The sequence below is a fragment of the Lissotriton helveticus genome, chromosome 5_1, assembly GCF_964261635.1.
Source record: "Lissotriton helveticus chromosome 5_1, aLisHel1.1, whole genome shotgun sequence".
Lineage (NCBI taxonomy): Eukaryota > Metazoa > Chordata > Amphibia > Caudata > Salamandridae > Lissotriton > Lissotriton helveticus.
Window position 1 is genome coordinate 1,158,451,230 of NC_136065.1, and position 21,180 is coordinate 1,158,472,409.

Sequence of the window (21,180 nt, forward strand, 5' to 3'; positions counted from 1 at the left end):
TTACTTTGTTATGGGGGTGATTGATCTGAACGGGGTACACACAAAATCTTCTGTACTTCGCTCTATCAACTCCCCCCTTTGATGACCTCATCATCACCAAATACCAAACCACCCATACATTCCACTTTTTTTATTCGATCAGACACTTCTTCTCAATAATTTTGTTAGTTCATCACATTTTTTTCTCATTTCCCTTGTTCTCTAAAAAAAATGTTATCTTTAGTTCTAAATCTGAAACTTACTTATCCGTGTGAAGTGTAATTCTATCTACTTGTGCAACTATTTGTACATTGTTAACAGCCCCATTAGAAAAATGGTACACCATAAACACATCTTACACCCAAAGGAAAACATTTTTTTTAAGACTGTCCATATCTACTATGGTATCTAAATTATCCTATAAATAGAATCTACTAAATATGTACTGTATGTACAAAGTGTGTTTCCACACTTGAATTACTTTCAGTCATATCCCCCTTCCTTTATTTTAACTAATTAGAAATGGTTCACTAAAAATCGTCTTCATCTTGTGTGCTGAAACCCAGGAGTGTTTTTTGTAACACTGTTATGGTGACCTCAAGTAATCCCTAAATTCATGTGTAAATCATCTCGATCCATTGGTTCTAGATCATCCGTTTCTGCTCTACTGTCAGATAAGATAACTCTCAGGATTTCCGAATTTTCTCCTTCCTTGACCACCTCCTGTACAGTCCCTCTCAGACTTTCCTGGCTATCCGCTTCCTCTTGTATATCAGGAAGTGCCACATATGTCCATTCCAGTGACTTGTACTTCAGATTTGGTCTGTGTGTCTGTTGTCTTAGTTCTGTAGTACTGTCTAAATCGTTGTCAGGTGAAAACTCATTTAGTCTTACACCATGCTGTACACTCTCACAGACTGTTGGTCTCAATTCACCAGTTTTACAGTCTGTTTCCCTTGTGTTAACAGCTTCTAGTTGCTTAGCACCTGATTCTGAACATGTATCCAAAATCTGCAGTCTATTTCTCAGTGGCCTGTCTTGTTGATCAGGTACATGTATACTTGTCTCATGGCTTGTTCCATTAGCTTCTTTCAGGTGTATTTCTCATGGTCATTAGAACTAGGGGCAAAGCATCCGGCAATTTCAAGTCAGTGGAATCACACATTTTTGCTAATTTGACTTTCATTGTGCCATTCACCGGTTCACCAATTCCAGAAGCTTCTGAACAATAGCCACAATGCAGTTTCTGTTTAGTGCTCAGTATTTCCCTGATCAAACTGATAACTTTGTTGGCAAAATGAGTTTCCCTATCTGTGTGTGCCTGTCCATGATACATGCGTGCAAAATGGACAAACATATTATCGGGCATAACAGCTTTTTCATCATGGTAGACCCAAACATCATCCCCTTCTTTTTGTGTGCAACCTTCTTTTACCCATGTTTCCTTTTCCTCATCGCTTCCCTGATCCTGCAACTGCCTCACTTCTTCCCATGTTTCTACTGTTTTAGCAAGCATGAGATATTGGGGCAAAGTGTCTTTCTTCGCCCATGCCTGATTTAAAGAACAATCCTGTTTTGTGCAATATTTTCCCAATTCATCCGCAAGCCAATTTCCTCTAGTAATGTAGTCAGTTTCACATCGGTGAGCAGCAAGAAATTCTAACAACCCCCTATCAGTTATTCTTTTATTCTTCTTTCTCCACCTCTCCACCTACTCCTCCATTTTTCAATTTCCCTCCTCTTTCTCAGCAATATCAGCAATTCTTTAATTTTAGCTCTTTTCCAGTAGTGTTTAAGTTTTCTTTGCCTTTTTCTGTGAAATCTAATCTATATGGTTTCTGCAAATCCCTACATTTGGAGAGATCCACTCCTGTCTCACTGGCAACTTCTTCTAGTTTTTCCTGCAAATTCTTACTTTTCCTGGTAATGCTTTAACTCATAAAGAGTATCTCTTCATCCTGGTAACATTTTAATCTGTTTATGCTTGCTGTTCCAAAATTTAATTCCTCCATGTTTACCGTTAATTCTGCAATATTTATCTGTTGGCGTGCTTCATCTTTTCTACAGCCACTTCTTACCCACTCTCCCAACTCCTCACTTGTCAAACCCAAAGAGACTTTGTTTAATCTTTCTCTAGGTTTCATTCCCTGTAACTATCCAGTTGGTTTTTCAGCCAGTATCTGAGTTCCAACTGCTAAAGTCAGAGCTTTTGTTAGATCTGTTGTATCTAATTGGGACACACTAGGCTGTTTATTCCTGACACTTTCAGATAATAACTCTCTTCCAGGATCTGGTTTTGCCTCATTTAACGGTATGGCCAGTGAATGTTCTTTCTCTACCTCACTTTTGCAAACAGAAATTTCAGAATCTATATTCATCTGGACTGTTAAAGCTTCCATATTCATAGGCAGTTCTTCTAAACTTTCAGACAATTCTCGTGTCCTGACTGCTAACTCATTTTCTTCTTCTTCATGATTTGACCTATTTATCAAATGTCTTTCTTGCCAAATAATTGTACTATTCATTTGAAGGATTCTGCCGTTGTTACTGTACTACTAGTTTGAACAGGTTCCTGTATATTCATTGCACTACTCCCTATGGGGACTGGAACCGTTTGGAAAGCTTTTGTAATTTTGCTGGCTGTGCCTTTGGCACCACTGTCGCAAACTCCCCTTGATATGGAGGTGAGCTGTTATCCAGAATGTCATTCAGCAATTCATATTTTGTGTCACTGTACCTACAGTCTGAAATTTGAACATGCTTCTTTTCCTCTTTCTTTTTACTTCCTGTAAATCCTTCCATACTCCTGACAGGAAACAAATCATTTGGTATATCTACCTGTTCCCATCTACATATTTTGTCCTCAATATTCTCATTCCGATATTTATCCAAACCAAAATCATAACCTCTTCCTGATCTGTGTTGTTCTTTCTCATACCCCTCATCTTCCCAATCCATTAATGCTTCAAATTGTGTAGGTCTAGGTTTAGGCTTAAGTTTCGTCATTGTTTCTCTCAAATGCCGCAAAACCTCTATGTTAAAAGAACCTTCTGGAGGAAATGCAAGCGCACCATCCCCTTTCGTGTATTGCACCCAATTCTCGACCCACAAGCAAGTGTGATAGCCATACTTCATTAGCATGTGAGATACAGGCGTTCCCAGAGCAAGGTCTAGTCTCCACTCCTGTTTTACTACAGGCTTGTCTTTCACAAACAATCTTTTTACCGTGCCAAACAGCGAAACTTTCTTCTTGTCCTTACCAATATAATACATTTTTCGCTTAACTTTTTGTCTTCGCGTTCAGCTAGAAACGTCAGTACAACATAAACACATCTTACTTAGAAGCAATAAATTATAAAGTAAATAATTCATAGTGTACAAAAGCCATGAGCCAAGAGCCAAGAACAATCTGCCTCTTTTAAATGTGGCTCAAGGTATATAAGTACTCTTTATATTACTCCTTGTCTCTAACCTTTTCTTAACAAGAACAACCATTTTATATGTATTTTTCTCTATCATGGCATACTCCTACTCTAACGTGCTTCCTTTACAGCAATGGATGTTAGTTTCCTCTTGATCTCCAATTTATAGAGACCATTTTCCAACTACCTCTTTCCACCACCAACTCAGTTTCGGCACCTTCAACCCGATATTCATTTTAATCATACCGCTCAATTTAATGGGACAGCGTATGGGCCCGCTCTCCATAGTTGGCCTGTATCTCCCATTACTGCCCCTGGTGTGCGATCGTCTCTTCCTTCCCCTCACGGTGACACGATACACGGTTACCGAGAAGAGAGCTTCACGTCAGCCCTCAGTGATTCCTGACCCGTGTGTGCTCACCCATTGAAGGCTCGTCTCCTTCCTTGTCTTCATACATGCTCACTGAGACAAGCACTTCCCATCGACCCTTCCACTCTTTAGGGCTGTACCCTTTTTTAAAGGAAAAAACTTTGTAGATGGTCCAAAATGTCTATGCATGCTCGAAAGCAAACAACCCTTTTCCACCGCAGGCTTTTTCAACCATTCTACGCCAATTTTACCATACTATTAGACTTTTGAGCCACTCCTGAAAAAATAGGGGGGGGGCATACCTTATACTATCTGATAATGACTCAGATGAAGCTGAGTCATTATCAGATATTATAAGGTATGCCACCCTTTTTTCCAACCTTTTTCCCCCTTTTCCAACCCCAGCATAAATAATGATGCCTTTAAAAGGATTATTCAAAAAGAGATGCGCTCCTACATGCTCAAGATCCTTAATCAAGTTATGTCTAATAAAATATCCTAACCTATAGAAGAAGAGGACATAACTGAAATACTGAACCCCCAAAATAATGATGAAAATATTAATAACACATATACAAGTGGAAAAAGACTAAAGAAAACCAAGAATACTGAAGACCTAAACACCCTGAGCACACTTGCAGGTCCTCGTACCTCAGATAAAACAGGAGGTGCAAGCACCACAACTTTTAAAGGAGGACATCACTCCTCAAATGTATTGGGTGTCCTAAGCCGCATAACACATCAAGGTGTCCTAAGCGGCACAACACATTAAGGTGTCCTAAGTGGGACAACCGATCAAAGTGCTCATTACAATATACAAAATACTGTTATGGAGGAAGAAGGGGATAACTACTAACCTAATACATGAATATGTATTTGACCTTGGCAAGGATGACTCAAAATTTGACAGTCAAGTTACTGAGGAGGGGCTCCCAGTCATCCTCAAATGAAAAGATAACTAATACCCTAAGTGAGGAGATGTTCTCTCCATACAATATTAAACATCAAAGAAGTTCAGAATTATGGCCTCAGGAACATGTGGTAAAATTATTTTTAAAATGGCTCATCAACCCCCTTGAAAGAGAAATATGGACTATACTGAGGGCAGAATTCTCAAGACCTGTTATACATGAAAAAGTCTGCCAGACTCCCAACCTTGACCCCAAACTAATCAATTTCCTCTTTAAACTGGGAAGAGATCCAAGAAAGGGCATGGAAAGATCACTAAAAGCATGCCAAGATTGTCTCCCCAACATTCTTGACCCTTTGCTAGACTAATTGATATGGCTGAGGAAAGCCATATCACAGATACCCCACTCGACACTGAATTGGTCAGGGGTTGGAGTCAAAGAGCATTCATCCTTTTAGGAAACGCCAACGCTGGAGTGAATGCAGGAAGGAGAAGAGTGGTCCTAACTAAATTTAACCCTGAATTAAGCGACAAGGCCGACAAGGAACCCTCCCAGAATCCCAAGTGCTTATTTGAAGACGGTGAAGTATATGCTTAAAACTCTGTGGAAATATGTGGCAACATTCACAGCACTTGACAAATCCCATAATAACATGAGACATGTCTTCAGTGCTAATATTTTTGTGCAGGCAGGAAGAAGGGGCCTTTCGACTGGCCGTTTCTACCAAAGGCCCTACCTTAGACACAGAGGATTCGGTAGACCCTACCAATCATCATTCAACCCTCCACCGTTCTACCCCCAGAGAGGAATAACAACCCACTCCAGAGGTTTTTGATCACACGGTCAACTCCCTAACTTCCTAGGCGAGTACCTTCACTCCTCATTCTTCTTTTTTCCAACAAAAGGCGGGAGGCAGACTCAAATTCTTTTCACAGGGCTGGAAAACAATCACTCAAGACCCTTGGATCTTACAAACCATCCAAGGGTTCAGAATAGACTTCTCAGAACTCTTAATTCAAACCTTGGAGCCGAGAACTCTATTATTGACAAAAGAACAATACAAAATAATCCAGGAGGAAGTTACCTCTATGCTACCGAAAGGGGCAATTATAGAAGTGCTGTAGGGTTACAAGACTTTTGCTAGAACCCTCTTTCTTTTACAGAAAAAGGACAAAGGATGGAGGTCAGTTATAAACCTAAGAGAAATTAACACATTTCTAGTTTACAAACACTTCAAGATGGAGGGTATCCATTTCTTGAGGGATATACTTTTAGAGAAAGACTGATTAGTCCAACTAGACCTAAAAGACGCCTACTTCACCATTCCCATGGCAAAAGAACACCAACCTTACCTCAAATTTATTTGGAACAACTACTTATTTCAATTTCAGGCTCTACCTTTCAGCTTATCATCTTCCCCCTGTTGTTTCACTAAAGTGATGAGGTCTGACACATAATTCCTAAGGGGAAAAGGAATACAATTGATCGTCTATGTGGATGATATACTTTTCATGCCACAGCACCACTCCCAGATCTTACTAGAACTGAATGCAGTAATAAACCTCTTAGAGAGCTTAGGATTCATAATAAACAAAGGGAAATCTATACTGACACCCTCCAGATCTCTGGAATTCTTAGGTTTTACTGTAGACACATTGAAATGCCTTCTCTTACTGCCTCAAAAGAAGATGACGAAAATACGAAAGGAAATAGGATCATTCTTAAAAAATAAATCCCTAACCCAAAGGGAACTAGCGAGATTCTTGGGCCTTCTTTCCTCCTCAAAACAAGCTATATTTCCGGGACCTCTAAACTACCACGCTCTACAAAGAGTAAAAGTGAGAGAACTAAGGTTGGGTCGATGGTATGAAGATCAAATACAACTGGATCTCAAAGTCAAAGCTAAACGTATGTGGTGGCTAAAAAATCTAGATAATTGGAATTTCAAGGCCATATTTGGGAGCTCACCAGAATTTAAAGTAGAATCAGATGCGAGCCTTCATGGTTGGGGGCCTGCCTACTCGATCAACTGACAGGTGGGGTAAAGTCACAAACAGAAAGCTCACATCACATAAACTATCTAGAACAGACCGCAGGATTATACTCCCTAAAGAGCTTCAGGAAATCCCTTCAAGGGAGATCTGTTATACTGAAAATGGACAATGTATCGGCAGTAGCCTACATAAATCGATTAGGAGGTTCCAAATAAGCATATCTATGTATCCCAAAAACTCTGGATGTTCTATCTAGAACACAAAATAGTATTAAAAGCAGAATACCTAAATCAAGCGCCTCTGTGAATTGGAACTCCAGGTTCTTGTTAGACCGCAATGATTGGAAACTCAACAAGAAAGCATTCAGTGCTCTGAGTCAAATATGGGGCCCTATAGAAACAGACCTATTAGGAAGCCGATTGACCTTCCAAGTAAGGAATTACTTCAGCTGGATGCCCGACCTGGGTGCTCTAGGGAATCCAGGCTTAGGCATTTCCCCCCTTTGCCATGATATAGAGAGCCCTCTAGAGAGTGAGACAAGAACAATGCTCCCTAGTACCATTGATACCCTTTTGGCTGTCCCAAGCATGGTTTCACAGAACTTTGAAGCTAGCTCAAGAAATACCCTTTCTCCTTCCTGCAAAGAAAGAACTCATAACAGACATAGACGGAGGAGATCATCCCCTAGTACAAACTGGGATTTTGATTCTTCTTGCCTGGAAAGTGTCAGGAGATCTCTACTCTGGGAATCTTGGGCCCCAGGCACCCACGAAAGATATAACAGCATCTGGCGGAAATGGGTATGCTGGTGCCTGGAGAGGAAAATGGATTCTATGGAGGCTCCGATCGAACACGTAATACATTTCCTGGTAGAGCAATTTGAAAGGGGTCTCAGTTACAAATCAACTTACTGCCACAGATGCGCCATCTCTGCAGGTCATGCCTTAGTAAACGGAAAAATAGTAGGTAAGAACGTCATTGTATGTAGGGTATTGAAAAGTATTATACTAAGGAGACCCCCCAAGACTAAATACAATGCACTCTGGTATGTCAGTCCAATTCTGAACCTATTCACAACTTGGCCTGTTAACAAACACCTGGATAAGAAAAGACTTTCCATTAAATTCGTATCACTCCTTTGTTCAATCTCCTGCTATACAGTTTCCAACATCAAAGCCGTAGAGGTCAGTAATAGAGTCTATAATATGTTTGGGGTGAAATTCGAGATTATCAGAAGAACCAAAACTATGACAGACACAATCTGCTATCAAAAGTTTGATGCTTGCAAAACATTGTGTGTGGTAGATTGTATGAAAGAATACGAATCTAGAATGAGCGAGTATCGTATGCATGGTGAGAATCAATTACTTATATCCTACGTTAAACCCTTTAGACCCATAACCTCTGCCTCAATAGCGAGATGGGATAAATGTGCCATGCAATCAGCTGGTATTGATCTCAAGAAATTCCAAGCACCCTCTGTTGGAGGAGCTATGGCAAGCAAATTCTTCTTAACAGGTGGTAAATTGAATGACATTGTTAGGGCAGCTGACTGGTCTAATGCAAGCACCTTTGCAAAGCGCTATTACAAACCAATTGAACATATGTCAGATGTCGAATTACAAAGCTACCAACGTGCATATTGGTACTCTCCAGTCTTGTAATGAAATTGCGATTCTCCAAATACTATGACAAGAGAATCTGGATTTCATTAAAGACACGGAGGCTAACATTATCCCACTCTATCCCTCCCCAGAGTTTGACAATAAAATATAGAAATATTCTTTGATAAAATTCAACTTTTATGGAGAACACTGTTACTAAGCTTAAGCAACCTCTATTGTATTAATTTTAATTCGTCATTGCATGCCTTTTTCATTGTCTCAAGTCTTCCTTATCAGCCAACAAAAATCTCATACTTTTTTCCTTTCAGATAACTCGACATAATTAATTTACACTGCGTCACGGCCTTACAGAAGCAAGATCTTCAGAAATAATTAAGATGTGACACTTTCGCTCAAACCTCCTCATTCTTCATCACCTGGAATACAAATTCAGTTTTAAAGATAGTTACTTTATGTTACTGTTAATTGGCATTTGTATAGCGCGTAATCACCAACGGTCTCTTGGCGCTTTAGGAGAGAATAGCCAAACCCCACCAGTATTTACTCGTCAGTGCTCCTGCCTAGTCAGGGCACATCTTGTCCCCAAACCTGAGTGTACAACAGAGTCTTCAGCTTTTTCCTGAATGGACGGAGACAGGTTTTCCTACACAGACTTTCCAGTAGCCTGTTCCACAGTTAGGGGATGAGGATTGAAAAAGCACGTCCGCCCAAGGTTGCTTTATCAAACCGTGGGCAGGACAACAGGCCTGCCTCAGATGAGATTTTCTATTATATTTCATCTCATTTAAAAGAGGCAGACTATTCTTGGCTAAAGGCTATAGTACATTATGAAGATTCTGTTCTGGAATTATTTTACTTTATGATGTATTGCTTCTAAGTGGCTGCTTGGAGTTAACATTAAATGTAATATGCATAATGTTAGCCTCTGTGTCTCATGTCATAGTATTAGGAGAATCGCAATTCGGTTCAGGTCTTTAAAACTTACTCAGGTGCAAGAAGGGGTGTTCCTCAACTAATGGGAATAAAGCTTCACACTGAACAAAAAGCCTGGCCTCTCAAACGTGCTGCTACCTGCAAACCTCCAAGTGACAGGTAGCATCAAATGGAACAGCACCTTGTGCAAACTAATGAGACTTTCTTTGATAATTGCAGGTAGGGAACAGTGATGTGTGATCTGTATTATGCGTTCTCATTATGCTGTGTTGCTGAATCTCCAGTCGTGTTTGGGCTTATCCATGTGCGACCCTCTTGTTAATTGATATGTGAGAACACAGTGTCGACACCTCACAGCATGCTTAATTGACTTAAGAATGCTAATAAGCTTCTGCGCTGCTGCTCAACAAGCACTGTTGAGAACATAAGCAGTGCTGAATAGGGTCTGTTTCTCACCCAGCTGACAATAATCCCCTCCAGGTAGAGGCCATGGCTGTTTCCCATCATTAGTTGACTAACAGAAAGCAGTAGTAAAGCAGCTGTTATGACAGAGGAGGAAACCAGAAGGACCTTCAACTATAGGTGTTGGAACAATTTTCAGGGTAGGGGTGCTGTTATTGATGCTATATCACTGAAGTCATGGGGAATGTGAAAAATAAAACGTCGTACAAAAAACAAGTCGCAAATGTGCCACACCCATTTAGCAGGAGAGTGGTAAGGTTGTGGTACGTAGCTGGTGGTGCATTTTTGAAACACTGGTGAGGCAGTGCACTGTCATCTACAGAAAGAACATTTTCCATTGAAATGGCCTCTAAATTTGCACCGGCATGCAGTTTTACTAAAATTATATAGTGCAAAAACAATAATGTGTGAAAACCGGGTTTCAGCAAATATTTATAATTTGCACATCACCAAGTAAAGTGTCTAGATGTGCTTTGAACTTACTGGAATCTTTATTTCCATCAAACTTTAGATTTACAAAAAAAGTGCTTCATTTGTGCTTTCCGTATTGTTGTTATAAATTAAAATATGTTTATAGTTTATTTATTGATATAATGTATGTTAGAAAACAACTGCTATCCTATAGCCTTTCCGTTCATTTCCTGTAGCCCAACAGGATTGTCACCTAGATCACTTTTAGAAAGTCCTCTGAGTTTGCAGTCAGAGAAATAAAACTACCTTCCAATTTCTGAATATGCAACAATTTTCCAGAAGTAATAGCCTGACATTTGACCCTTGTCTTTGAACATGCATAAAATGTGACAAGATAATCTCAAAATGTAAAGGCATCTTAATTGCTCATTTACCTTTTGAACTCCAGCATGATTGTTTCTGGGGGTGCTGCTTTGCCCGCACTCACCCTTGAAGGGTAACGACTCTCTTGGCGTGACCAGCTGGGTTTGAGTTCCTGCCTGCCAATAGAATCTGGCAACATACCACTTTATTTAGACATTGGCGAGTGGCCTAGAGTGAGTGGAGGCGATGATGTCTGCCCCCCTTGGGTGCCCCGCTTGTATTTATAGATCACGGCTGGTTAGCAGGGATCTCTCTGCTGTGAAAGGAGTTGCCAACACAGTGGCTGCCTTCACAGAAGTACCCGACCTCCAAACCTTTTTGGGCATATTTACTAACATTTTCCACAACCCATTACAGCAACCAAATTAGCTGCACTGCACAACATCAAAAGGAGAAACAAAATCAGCACCATATCTGCTAAGATATTGCACTACCTCTGAGTTCATGCTCTTTTGGCCACCTTGCACTCATGCACATGTTCTTGCACATAGTGCCAGGGTGTGTGCCTTCTGTCAAGCAGAGGTTTTACACTGAAAGGAAACCCTTTGAGCACAAAAACTATGCTTTAATAATGTTTGCATTTCGTATGTGTGCTATATAGTAGAGCACATATGCAAAGTTGGGAAAATGTGGAGAGTTTTAAAACTTGCTCCACTGTTACGCCTGCTTTGGAGAGGTGTAAGCATTTGGCACAAATTCCTGTCTACCAATTTTAGTAGCTAGGGATTTGCATTAAAACCCATGGTAACTGCGTGAGAACACCCACATACCACTCATGGAACGCCCGCTTGACACAAAGTAGCGCATTATGCTACCGTGTGCCACTCTGGTCAACTTTCCAACGCAATGGCTGCAAATTCACAATGTTTAGTCTTCACAATTTTTGCAGTAGTAGGCATGGAAAGCTGCACCATCCTTAGGTTTCCAGACATAATACTGGTAATTAGACACCCAAAAAGTGATGGGACCAATGCTTAGAAATCCACTAACCACTGGCAATCACTTTCAGGTAGTATTCTTATTAGGTTAGGGTAAAATGTATATTATGCCAGCATATGTTTAACAATTTTGCATTACTCTTGTTATGTGAAATTCCCCAATCCATGATATTAAGCCACTTCTGGCAATTATGTGACATTCACGGTAAAAGAATTGCAGCAAAGGGTACAATTTGTGGTAAACATTTACTGCGTACGCACATGAACAACAGAACATGAGTGGCCGTTGTTGGTGGTCCTGTTGTATAAATTCATCCTTATGCCAAACATGTATATGATGATGCTTTTTGTGCTAAATAGACCACAAAATGACAGATTTGCATTTCATGTAATTATGTGTAATTTCACTGTAATTTCACGTAATTACATGAATGCAAATTACACGAATTTTCACACATGCATAATTCCAACTCAAAATGTTTCACCCACTATAGCACTCCAGACAGAGGTCCACCTAATGCAAATCAGTACTGACCCTGTTTATCATGTGAACAGTCCATCCCAAACTATAGTCATCTCATCACTCCACCCTGCAGCCCTTCACTTTTTAAGTTGAAAAAGTTCAGATTTACACCCCTCAAATCTTACTTACAGAGCTACACCCATTCTAAAGGAATGGTTGCATATGTCTAATAATTGTTGTGTATGTCTATGTCTGAGTGTTGCAAGTGGAGGGTGATTACCATCCTGACATTCTAAAGCAGCAACTGAGAGTAGGCTCTACCTACAGTTTACACTACAGTTTACATGCAGTTGAAGGGAGAGTATGGGCTATCAAGCTGTTTGTAGCTGATTGAAATGGGACTATTAGCTGTAGTCTTCTGAGAAGGCATCATGGCAAAATTGCTCATCAAGGTAATGCACTCGCTGGTGACATTTGGTTCACCTGCAGATCATGAGCTCAAATACTGACCACACAGACTCAACATTCTCTATACCCATTCTGTTGATGCTCACCACAAGGTGCCAGCAATTTCCGATAAATGCCACCCACTCTGTGCATGTGAGAGAGCATGGGATCGGCGTGCCTGTATAAATGCAGGTTAAGAGGTAAGCCCTTGTTTATGCTGGAGCACATATCTGATGTATTGATTCATGATTAATCATATGTATTGTATATTGACACCTTTTTCCCTTTTACCATTGATAAAATTCTCTTTTGAAACTTGAAAAGAGGGCAATCTGTGTGTCTGTATGAATGCAGGGCTAGTGGTGTGCCTGCAATTGGGTCTGTGGTGTGCAATTAGGAGGGCGGGATGGGTTGTGTATCTTTGCAAGCGTAGGATGAACGGTGTGTCTGTGAGCAGCATGCATGTCTAATTGAAAGCTTGAGCAGTGTGCCTGCGTCAGTGTTTGTGTCAGTGTAGAGTGAGTCGTGTGAGTCAACAGTTGCGTGTCTGTGTGAACGCAAGATGAGCAGTGTATCTATTTGAGTGCAAAAGGAGAGGTGCGTCTGTATAAGTGCAAAGGGGGCATACTTGTATGAAAAGTGAAAGTTGTGCCTGTGAGTGCAGTGTGAGAGGTGTGTTTGGGTGAGTGCAATGTGCAGCACGTTAGAGCCAGACTCGCAGAGCCCCTGAGTCCAGTTGCGTAACGCAAAAGGTGGGGCATCCCTGCAGAATACGAAGAGGGGTTCCTGAGTCTCCCATAGGTCACACAAATACCTTGGCCTTGGGCTGAATGGGCCCTCTCTGAAGTAATGTGAAGCCTTGCCCCACTCCCCCCCTCTTCCACCTCCCAGGGCCGCAGCAGCTGCAGGCCGGTTGTTTTGCCCCTGTATGAGTTAACGGATATAGGGGTCATTGGGGATGTCAGGATTACAACTTGCATCTCATACTGCCACAGCTGACAAGGCAGCCACGACAGCAGTCTAAAGGATAACTCTGAGACTAAAATGAAGCAGAGAGAATTAAGTATCTTCAAATACTGCACTGAAAATACAGAGACAACTGTCCCCATTCCTGTAGTACCAAAACCAGACCATGTAAATGCAGGCTAAATTTACATTGAAATATGATTGTAAGCAAAGCTTATGGATCTTGCAAAAACGACAAAAAAATATGCGAGTCTAACTTAAATAATGTATTCTTATTTTTTCTGCAAAACGCAAGGATCCGATCAAAACTACAATATTTTTTTTTAAAAGGGATCAATTTCAGAACTAAATCTTACTGTACGTGGGACTTGGGGATCAAACAAAACGTATATAATTTTAGAAGAGATGGATCTTAAATGCTGGGAGCACTGCGTGGCAAGTAGTGACGTGCATGATTAATGCCAAGTTGGGACCTGTGCATCTCTGGTTGGTTGCAGAGTGACTTAAACTTTAGATAATGGTTAATTATTACCCACTGGTGATTGATCGAGTATCATTTTATTAAAGGCAAAGTCTGAATAAATAAGCATTACAATTAATAAAAGCAAGGCTTTAAGGACAGAGCATAGCCGACTACATATACCCCACTTAAAGCACACCGTATTCATCTCTCAGTCGTTCCCTCCCCCCCCCCCCCCACCCCCCCCATTTCCTCTGGTTCATCTTCATGGGAGATCACAGACTCATTTTTAACAAAAGACATCGAAGACAAAGACTATTAAAAGAAAATGTTATATGGTGTCTGTGACCTTATCCTTAATGACTGTGTGTGGTATTAATAAAGGATGTTGCAGTAGTGCTGGAGTTGGGCCCACTCTAACATTGTATCTCCAGACCAATTGTCTTGATAGCAGCATGAGAGATAAAGGGAGAAAATAATAACTTGTTAAAATCTCAATACAGTGTTGCCAATATGATCACACAACAATCCACTTGCACACTTAAACTGAGTTTAGTAGGGTTTAATTACAAAATCAGAAACAAATCAATACAGACCAACCTCAACATTATCTTATAGAAATATGGAAGAAACAAAATGAGACCAAATCTCCTGAAGAGGTTTAGCCTATAAAATACAAAGTAGATAGCTAACTCTGTAATGGAGATTCAAATGATCAGCAAAACAAATTGAGTATTACATTGCATCAAATCGTTCTCCAAAGTAGGCATAAACAAGCTATCTCTCCCTACATTACCTTAAAAGGGGTAACCCTAAACTAAGAAGCATTTAGAAAAGGTGAGACCAGAAAGGTGTCAGCTGTTGGGGTCTTCAGTAGAAGGCACGCCAACCATGGGTCGAACAGCATAGAGTCACTCAAGCGGACGCATAGGTCTGCTCCCCACGAAGTCCTGATATATATCTCCTATCCCTCACTATATTTCAGCATAAAATATCAATTGCATTCAAGGTAGATGGTCCCACATGACTCTTGTAAGGAAGCCCCCCGCGAGGCTGCGCTGCATTGCGCGACAGGGAGGAAGCAGGGGAGCGCCATATCTTCAACAATATGACTTCCTCCTCCCCTTTCCCTTGCACCGGCGCTGATTTTAGCAGCTGTACATGCACACACCTAGGCGCTGTAGTGCTAGGGTGAGTGCATGAGTCCAGCAAAGGTTTTGTACAGGAAGGTTACCCTTCCTGTACAAAATACTATGCTAGACACGAGGGAACGTTTTTGCCACTTTGTATGCGAGCTGCACAGTGCAGCATGCAAGCATATTCGGAAAAGGAAGGAGAAATGAAAGCATTTCTCCTTCCTTGCACCTAGTTGAAAAGGGTGCAGTTTTCTCACGCTAAACCCAATCTACTGTTTTTAGTAAACTGGGTTTAGTGTGAGAAATCTTGGGTGGTTGTATGGGAACACCCATGCACCACCCTTGGTACGCCCCCATGGCGCAAAGTAACGTGAAGCAGCGCAACACGCTGCTTCGCATTACCTTTACGTATTTCCAGCTCTAAACAAGTTTCGCACCGGAAACTAAATTACAAAAAAAGATTTTGCATTGTTTTGCTTCACTTTTGTGACACAAACATGGCGGAAAAGCCTAGTAAATCTCCCCCTAGTCTTCTCATACCTTGCTATCTAATAAAAACAAAACTCTTGCTAACTAATGAGGCTTTGTCCATACCTGCAGTGAAAACAAAAATACAAGCAAAGGCATTCTACATTGATGGTTAAACATGAAATACATGTTAGACTTTAAACTTGAGCTTGAACTGAACTGTTTTTTTGAGCCCCACTCTAGTCAACTTTAACAGTGCACAGGGTTACAGAATATGTACACAAGTATACACAAATTTATAGAGCGCCTGGTTACACTGGGCCAGTGTAACCAGGCGCTCTATGCAACTTATCTATACATGGATACATTTTAAAGAATTACCCAGATGTCATTCCAAATGGACCTGCATGGAACAAATTATTTTTGCACGTATAAATGTTTAAACATTAGTTTCCATTCTATTTTATTAGCCTCAAAATGGGACACATTTTATGTGAACTTTTCCTATCATATTAGTAAAATTCTTCAAGTGGAATATTTTAAATAAGCAAAGCTCGATGTCCTTAGTAACATTAACCATACAGAATATAGTTCAGTGTTTACTACTCATGATTGTGACACCCTCCTACATTATCTCAGATGGGATCAAAACTATACTTCTCCAGTAGTTATGATGGAAACCGACTGTTGTCATAAGGGGGACACCAGTAAGTAGCTCAGTAATGTAAATGCTCTCTGTTGCGATCCAATGAAACTTGCAGGTCATAGGTTTGAACCTTCAATGAATCAACAAAGATAATCTCAGTTCAAGGTTTTCGTTTGTAAAACAGTTATTTCAAGAAATGTGTAAAAAAATACATTTTGCAGAAAAAAGATGACTTGGTTCAGAATAAAAATAGATCTACTTTACATTAAAGAATCCATTCATGACAAAAGTTAATCAATTTGTGACATAGCAGAATCAAATCTACCTATTTTGTGAATTACAAATCAAACCCAATTCACATATTGGGTTTCACTCCAGTCCTAGATGTGAAATACAGCTGGAGGTCCAGCCCTGATTCACAATACATTTTTGAGGAGTTTTGTCTCATTCCAGGCTTCAATATGGTGTACTCATGTGTTTCCAGGAGTAAGTTAGGGTTTCAAAAGGTAAAAAGGGTATGTGAGTCACAAAATATGTTTTTTCAGGTTGCCCTCCTGGGTCCATGTTATACAGTGCGCCGTGGGGGCGCAACGAGAATATGCGCCTGCTTTGTCTGCAGTATTACAAAAGTGATGCTTGTGCGACCCCTTCTGTAAAACTGTTAGTGCTGGAGCATATGTAACACCAGCGCTATCTAGAGTGAGCAATCTCATTTGCTTGGGGGCGTAAACCCATGCAAATGAGTGGATCTCTCAGCTTCTGCGCCTGGGCCGTTTTATGACGTGGCGCAAAGACGCCATCAGGAGGCGCACTGACAGTGCGTCACACAAAGGTGGCACACTATCAGTCTGCCCCCTGAGGAGGGAACAGACGGATCCCACGGACCCCCATGCAGCCAGCTGCATCTCACTCACTGCAACTGCCTGAAAGGGGATCTCTGCCCACTCTTGAAAGTGCAGACCGGTGCTGCCGGCATATTGAACCATAGAGCGGCTGATTAAAGCAGCCGCACCACATTTTACTTGAATGCGCTGCCCCCATATCAGTGCAAATTCACGGCTGCCCTGGGGGCAGCCCATTCTGCAAAACAGAGTGTACTATCCCTGTTGGCGCTGCAACGCACCTTTTGAAAGGTGCACGTGCACCGTGTCTCAAACAGGGAAAGTTTGTCCTTTGTGTAATAGAACCTCAGGAGGAATTCCAAAGTGATTAGTTGAAAATGGGCATTTCTTCTGTGGAAAGTTCCTCTTGGTGCTGACCAGTGTAACTGCATCTGGACTTCTTGGCCTGAAAGAGGAGTTGTCGGAACTCAGAAATGTCGTCTGGAGCCAGAGAACCATATGACTGACTTCTTGCAGAAATCAGTTTAATCTTTTGGGTCAGATAGTTTGGGTCTTGTGAGAGCTCAGTCACATGTCATATCAAAACTGCAGCCTTTCTCTCTTCTCGTGTCTCTGTGTACCACAGGCTCTCATCTAGAAATTGCACTAGAACCCGTCAAACCCACACAAAATGTTTGAGTTCAGCAATGTATGTCCTAGTCATAGCAGGAAATGGACAAGGAAAGGTCTGCAGAGAGACATTCATTTACATACTGCCAGGGGTAGAATTTTAGGTTGCATGCATGTATACTTGTAAAGCGCACTGTTACCTCGTTACGTGGTGTCCTGGCGCTGTATACCGCTGGGGAACCCGTCCTGGCTTTCCCTGTGAGAGGGCACCCCAAGGTGAAGCCAGGCATCCCCGGCGTTGCTGGGGCCGTTGTGGAGATTAAGCAAGCTATTGCCCAGAGTTGCAGAGTGGGACCTATGGTTAGCTTAGGCACCTAAGCGAGAATTATCGAGTCAGCGGACATTGACCCAAGACCCTGCCGCGTTGGGAATTGAACCCTGGTCCCGGGCCGACCTCTGCTTCAGGGTCTGCCGCTTCTAACCAGTGAGCCACACTTCTCCACTTAGAGAAGGGTAGCAATTGTTAAAAGTGTGTGAATGCTTACACACTGCAAACACCTTTGAATATCTAGCAATTCAACCAAATAATATGCCTTTAGCATTTGCCAGTGTTAATAAATAGTTTGGTGAGCCTGTTGTCAATTACTAGTTATTGAGATTCGGCAGTCTTATAGTTTCATTAAAGAATATGTTAAAAAAAGTCCTACAATGGCTACTTTGTCAACAGGGTCAAACGTTGTGCAATAAAATTGTTTGCACAGAAGTCAGAGGGCCTATGGTGTCCCTTTTCCTCCCCATACAATTTTGATCAATTACCACCACTCTGTGTAATGCTTAAGGGAGTCATCACATGTTGATGTGTATGAATTCTGCCTCTTGGTTGTTCTTTAAGAATGGTCATAGTCGGTGTTGGGCCTTCCTTAAGCAAGCAGTTATAGTGGAATGCTTGGAGGTCTGTAAGAGTTAATGGGGCATATTAGCAAGAACCTCGTTAAAATTATCGGCGTTTTAGCGGCAGGAAACTGCCGTTAAAATGGCGATAATGGGCTTGCTAATATGCGTTATATAATTCCAATAGAAGCTCAGGTTAGATGTCCTGCACATCTAACCTGGGCTTCTATTGGAATTCTATAAAGCATATTAGCAAGCCCATTATCGCCATTTTAGCCGCAGTTTCCTGCCGCTAAAACGGCGATATTTTTAGCGAGGTTCTTGCTAATATGCCCCTATGTTATTAGTATGACTGGATAATCAGTAAAAGGTAGAAGAATCAGGAGGTGTGGTGTCGACATGTGTCTTGCAAATCCTCTAGTTTGCAATGAGCATGCACCTATTGAAGTTCCACCTGTGGGGCTGTCTTGTCACCTTGCTCAGAGACTAGTTTTAGACTTTTATTCTGGGCAATTATATAGCATCAAGTGATCGGGCAGGAGTGACAAGTAAGTCAGGCATTCATTGTGTTAGCATAAATGATGTGTCTACTGTAGAATCTTATGTGTATTTCTGTTTAATAGAAATATTAATTGTGATCTCTTTTTGCTCAGATCCACCAGCTTGCTGCTCTCTACGAACAATGATTGGGATTCTGGAGTTCTTATTCTCTCCGCTGCCAACGCCTGGTCTGATTGGTATCTTCACAATTGGAATTACCACTTTCCTATGGGTGATCACCAGACCAAAGCCTGTCAGATCTCCTATCGACTTGAACAAACAGACCATTGGAACTCAGGTACACTTAAGCTGCAACTGCTGTATGTGCAAAGGTTTACAGATACCACAAAGAGGCCTTTCAGGCTGGAAACAGAGGGCACCTTTTGCATAACAAAGCAAGATTTCTTTCAATAGAGAAATTAGCCACATATTGAGAAGATTCACAGCATTTTAAAAGACCGTACTAAGGTGATACCATGGCTACCTAAGATAATTGTAGAAGGAAATACTTACTCTGCATTCAATAAGACAAGACATCAAACAGCAAGAACAAATTATTTAGGAGCTTGTAACAAATGGGCTTTCTGGTTGGCTAGGGTATGCACCAAAGCCAGGCAGAACCTACCACTCTAGTCAGGATAAGGGAGATACTCCCCCAAGATAACCCCTTGCTTACCCCCTTGGTAGCTTAGCAAAGCAGTCAGGCTTATCCCAGAGGCAATTTGTAATGTGTTTGAGCAGCACATGCACACACACCAGTGCCACCCTAAGCACACTACAAAGAGAGACTCCACTCCAGGTTATATAACAATACCCTTTGTATTATACATAAAACACATAGATCACAATCACATGAATCACTTTGCCACTAGGCAACTGTCATAATGCTGCATAGATCATAAATTACTTTGCCATAAAACAATTGTCATAAACATATGTAGTGCGCTGAAGAAAATACTCAGAATTTGCACAGGTCATCAATCACTTTGTAGTATAGACAAACCACATTAAATCACTATGACTTTGTCACTATAGTTAAAACACATTAGATCACCATGACTTTATTGCCTAAGCACATATCCTCAGTAATGCATTGCGAACATTCCGACTGCAACACTACATCAGTACCCACCCCCCCCCCAGTAAGTGAAAGCCCCTCTTCCCACACTCAAGTGGCACAGCGGTAAGTAGTTTCCAATAAAGGATACAACTGCTGCGGCTCTGACTGCGGGCTGCTGGACAAGTTTGGGAAGAGCGCAGCTGTACTTTTGAGCAATGGGGCTAAGCGGGAACTCCGTTGAGGCTTCTTCAACGCTTGGCTGACCGGCCTTGGTTCCATAGGGGGCCCGAGTCGACTTGGCGCAGAGGCAGCTGGACACTCCCTCGGTCCTTCCTCTATCCCGCTGGGACTTCCAACAGGAGGCAAGCACACACAAGGCCTTGGAGATTCTTCACAAGCAGGATACCTCGCGCTGAGGGGAAGAACACATTGCTCACTATGTGCTGTTTGGCTAATTGAGAAAAGAACAGTTGAGTCCTTTCTCTGCTCAGGGCAGGAGCAACCACTGCAGGCCATCCTACCCCACACAAGCAGGGGCAGTGCTCCTCAAACAGCTTCTCCATCTCTCCTCCCAGGCAGGTTAGTTGCATCTTATATATAGCATGGACCTTTCCTTGAAGTCTTTTATTTTCCTGGGACTTCCAACAGGAGGCAAGCACACACAAGGCCTTGGAGATTCTTCACAAGCAGGATACCACAGCAGGAAAAAAGAGTCAGTCCTTTTCCTCCAACACAGACAGAAGCAGCAACTGCAGGTGAATCCATCCCTCACTCAGAAAAGGCAGCGCTCCTAACACAGTCCTTGCACTCTTCTTCTTGGCAGGGTCCTATTGTTTCTTGGAGTATCTAAAGTCCTGGGGTTTAAGGTCTCTTATTTATACCCCATGTTGTCATTGTTCTCTTTGTGTCAAAGACTCTGAACCCTAGTACAAAACAGTCCTGTCCTCCCTGGTGCAGCATGACCACAGGGGGTGGAGACAGCATTGTTCAAATAAGACACAGCCTATTAAGGTGGTAGCAAAACTCCTCCTACCACTCTACATACAAACCAGGTCTATTCAGCCCAGCTATGAGTTACCCAGGCAAGGCAGGACACACCTCAACCCCCCTTGTGACTGTCTAGAGTGAATGCACATCCCCAGCTACTGCCACTTCAAAACCAGATGCTGAATACACAGTGTCAG

The 21,180-nt window shown here is 41.7% G+C and overlaps 1 protein-coding gene across 2 annotated transcripts in view; it reads left to right on the forward strand.

Annotated features, from left to right (window-relative positions):
• ACSL5 (acyl-CoA synthetase long chain family member 5) overlaps nucleotides 1-21,180 on the forward strand; it is a 248,611-nt gene that overhangs the window by 42,202 nt on the left and 185,229 nt on the right. For both annotated transcript variants that reach the window (XM_078643777.1, XM_078643778.1), the window contains one exon: nucleotides 19,050-19,234. In XM_078643777.1, the coding sequence (XP_078499903.1) occupies nucleotides 19,079-19,234 (156 nt within the window). In that variant the 5' untranslated portion in view covers nucleotides 19,050-19,078. The remainder of the gene's footprint in view (nucleotides 1-19,049; nucleotides 19,235-21,180) is intronic.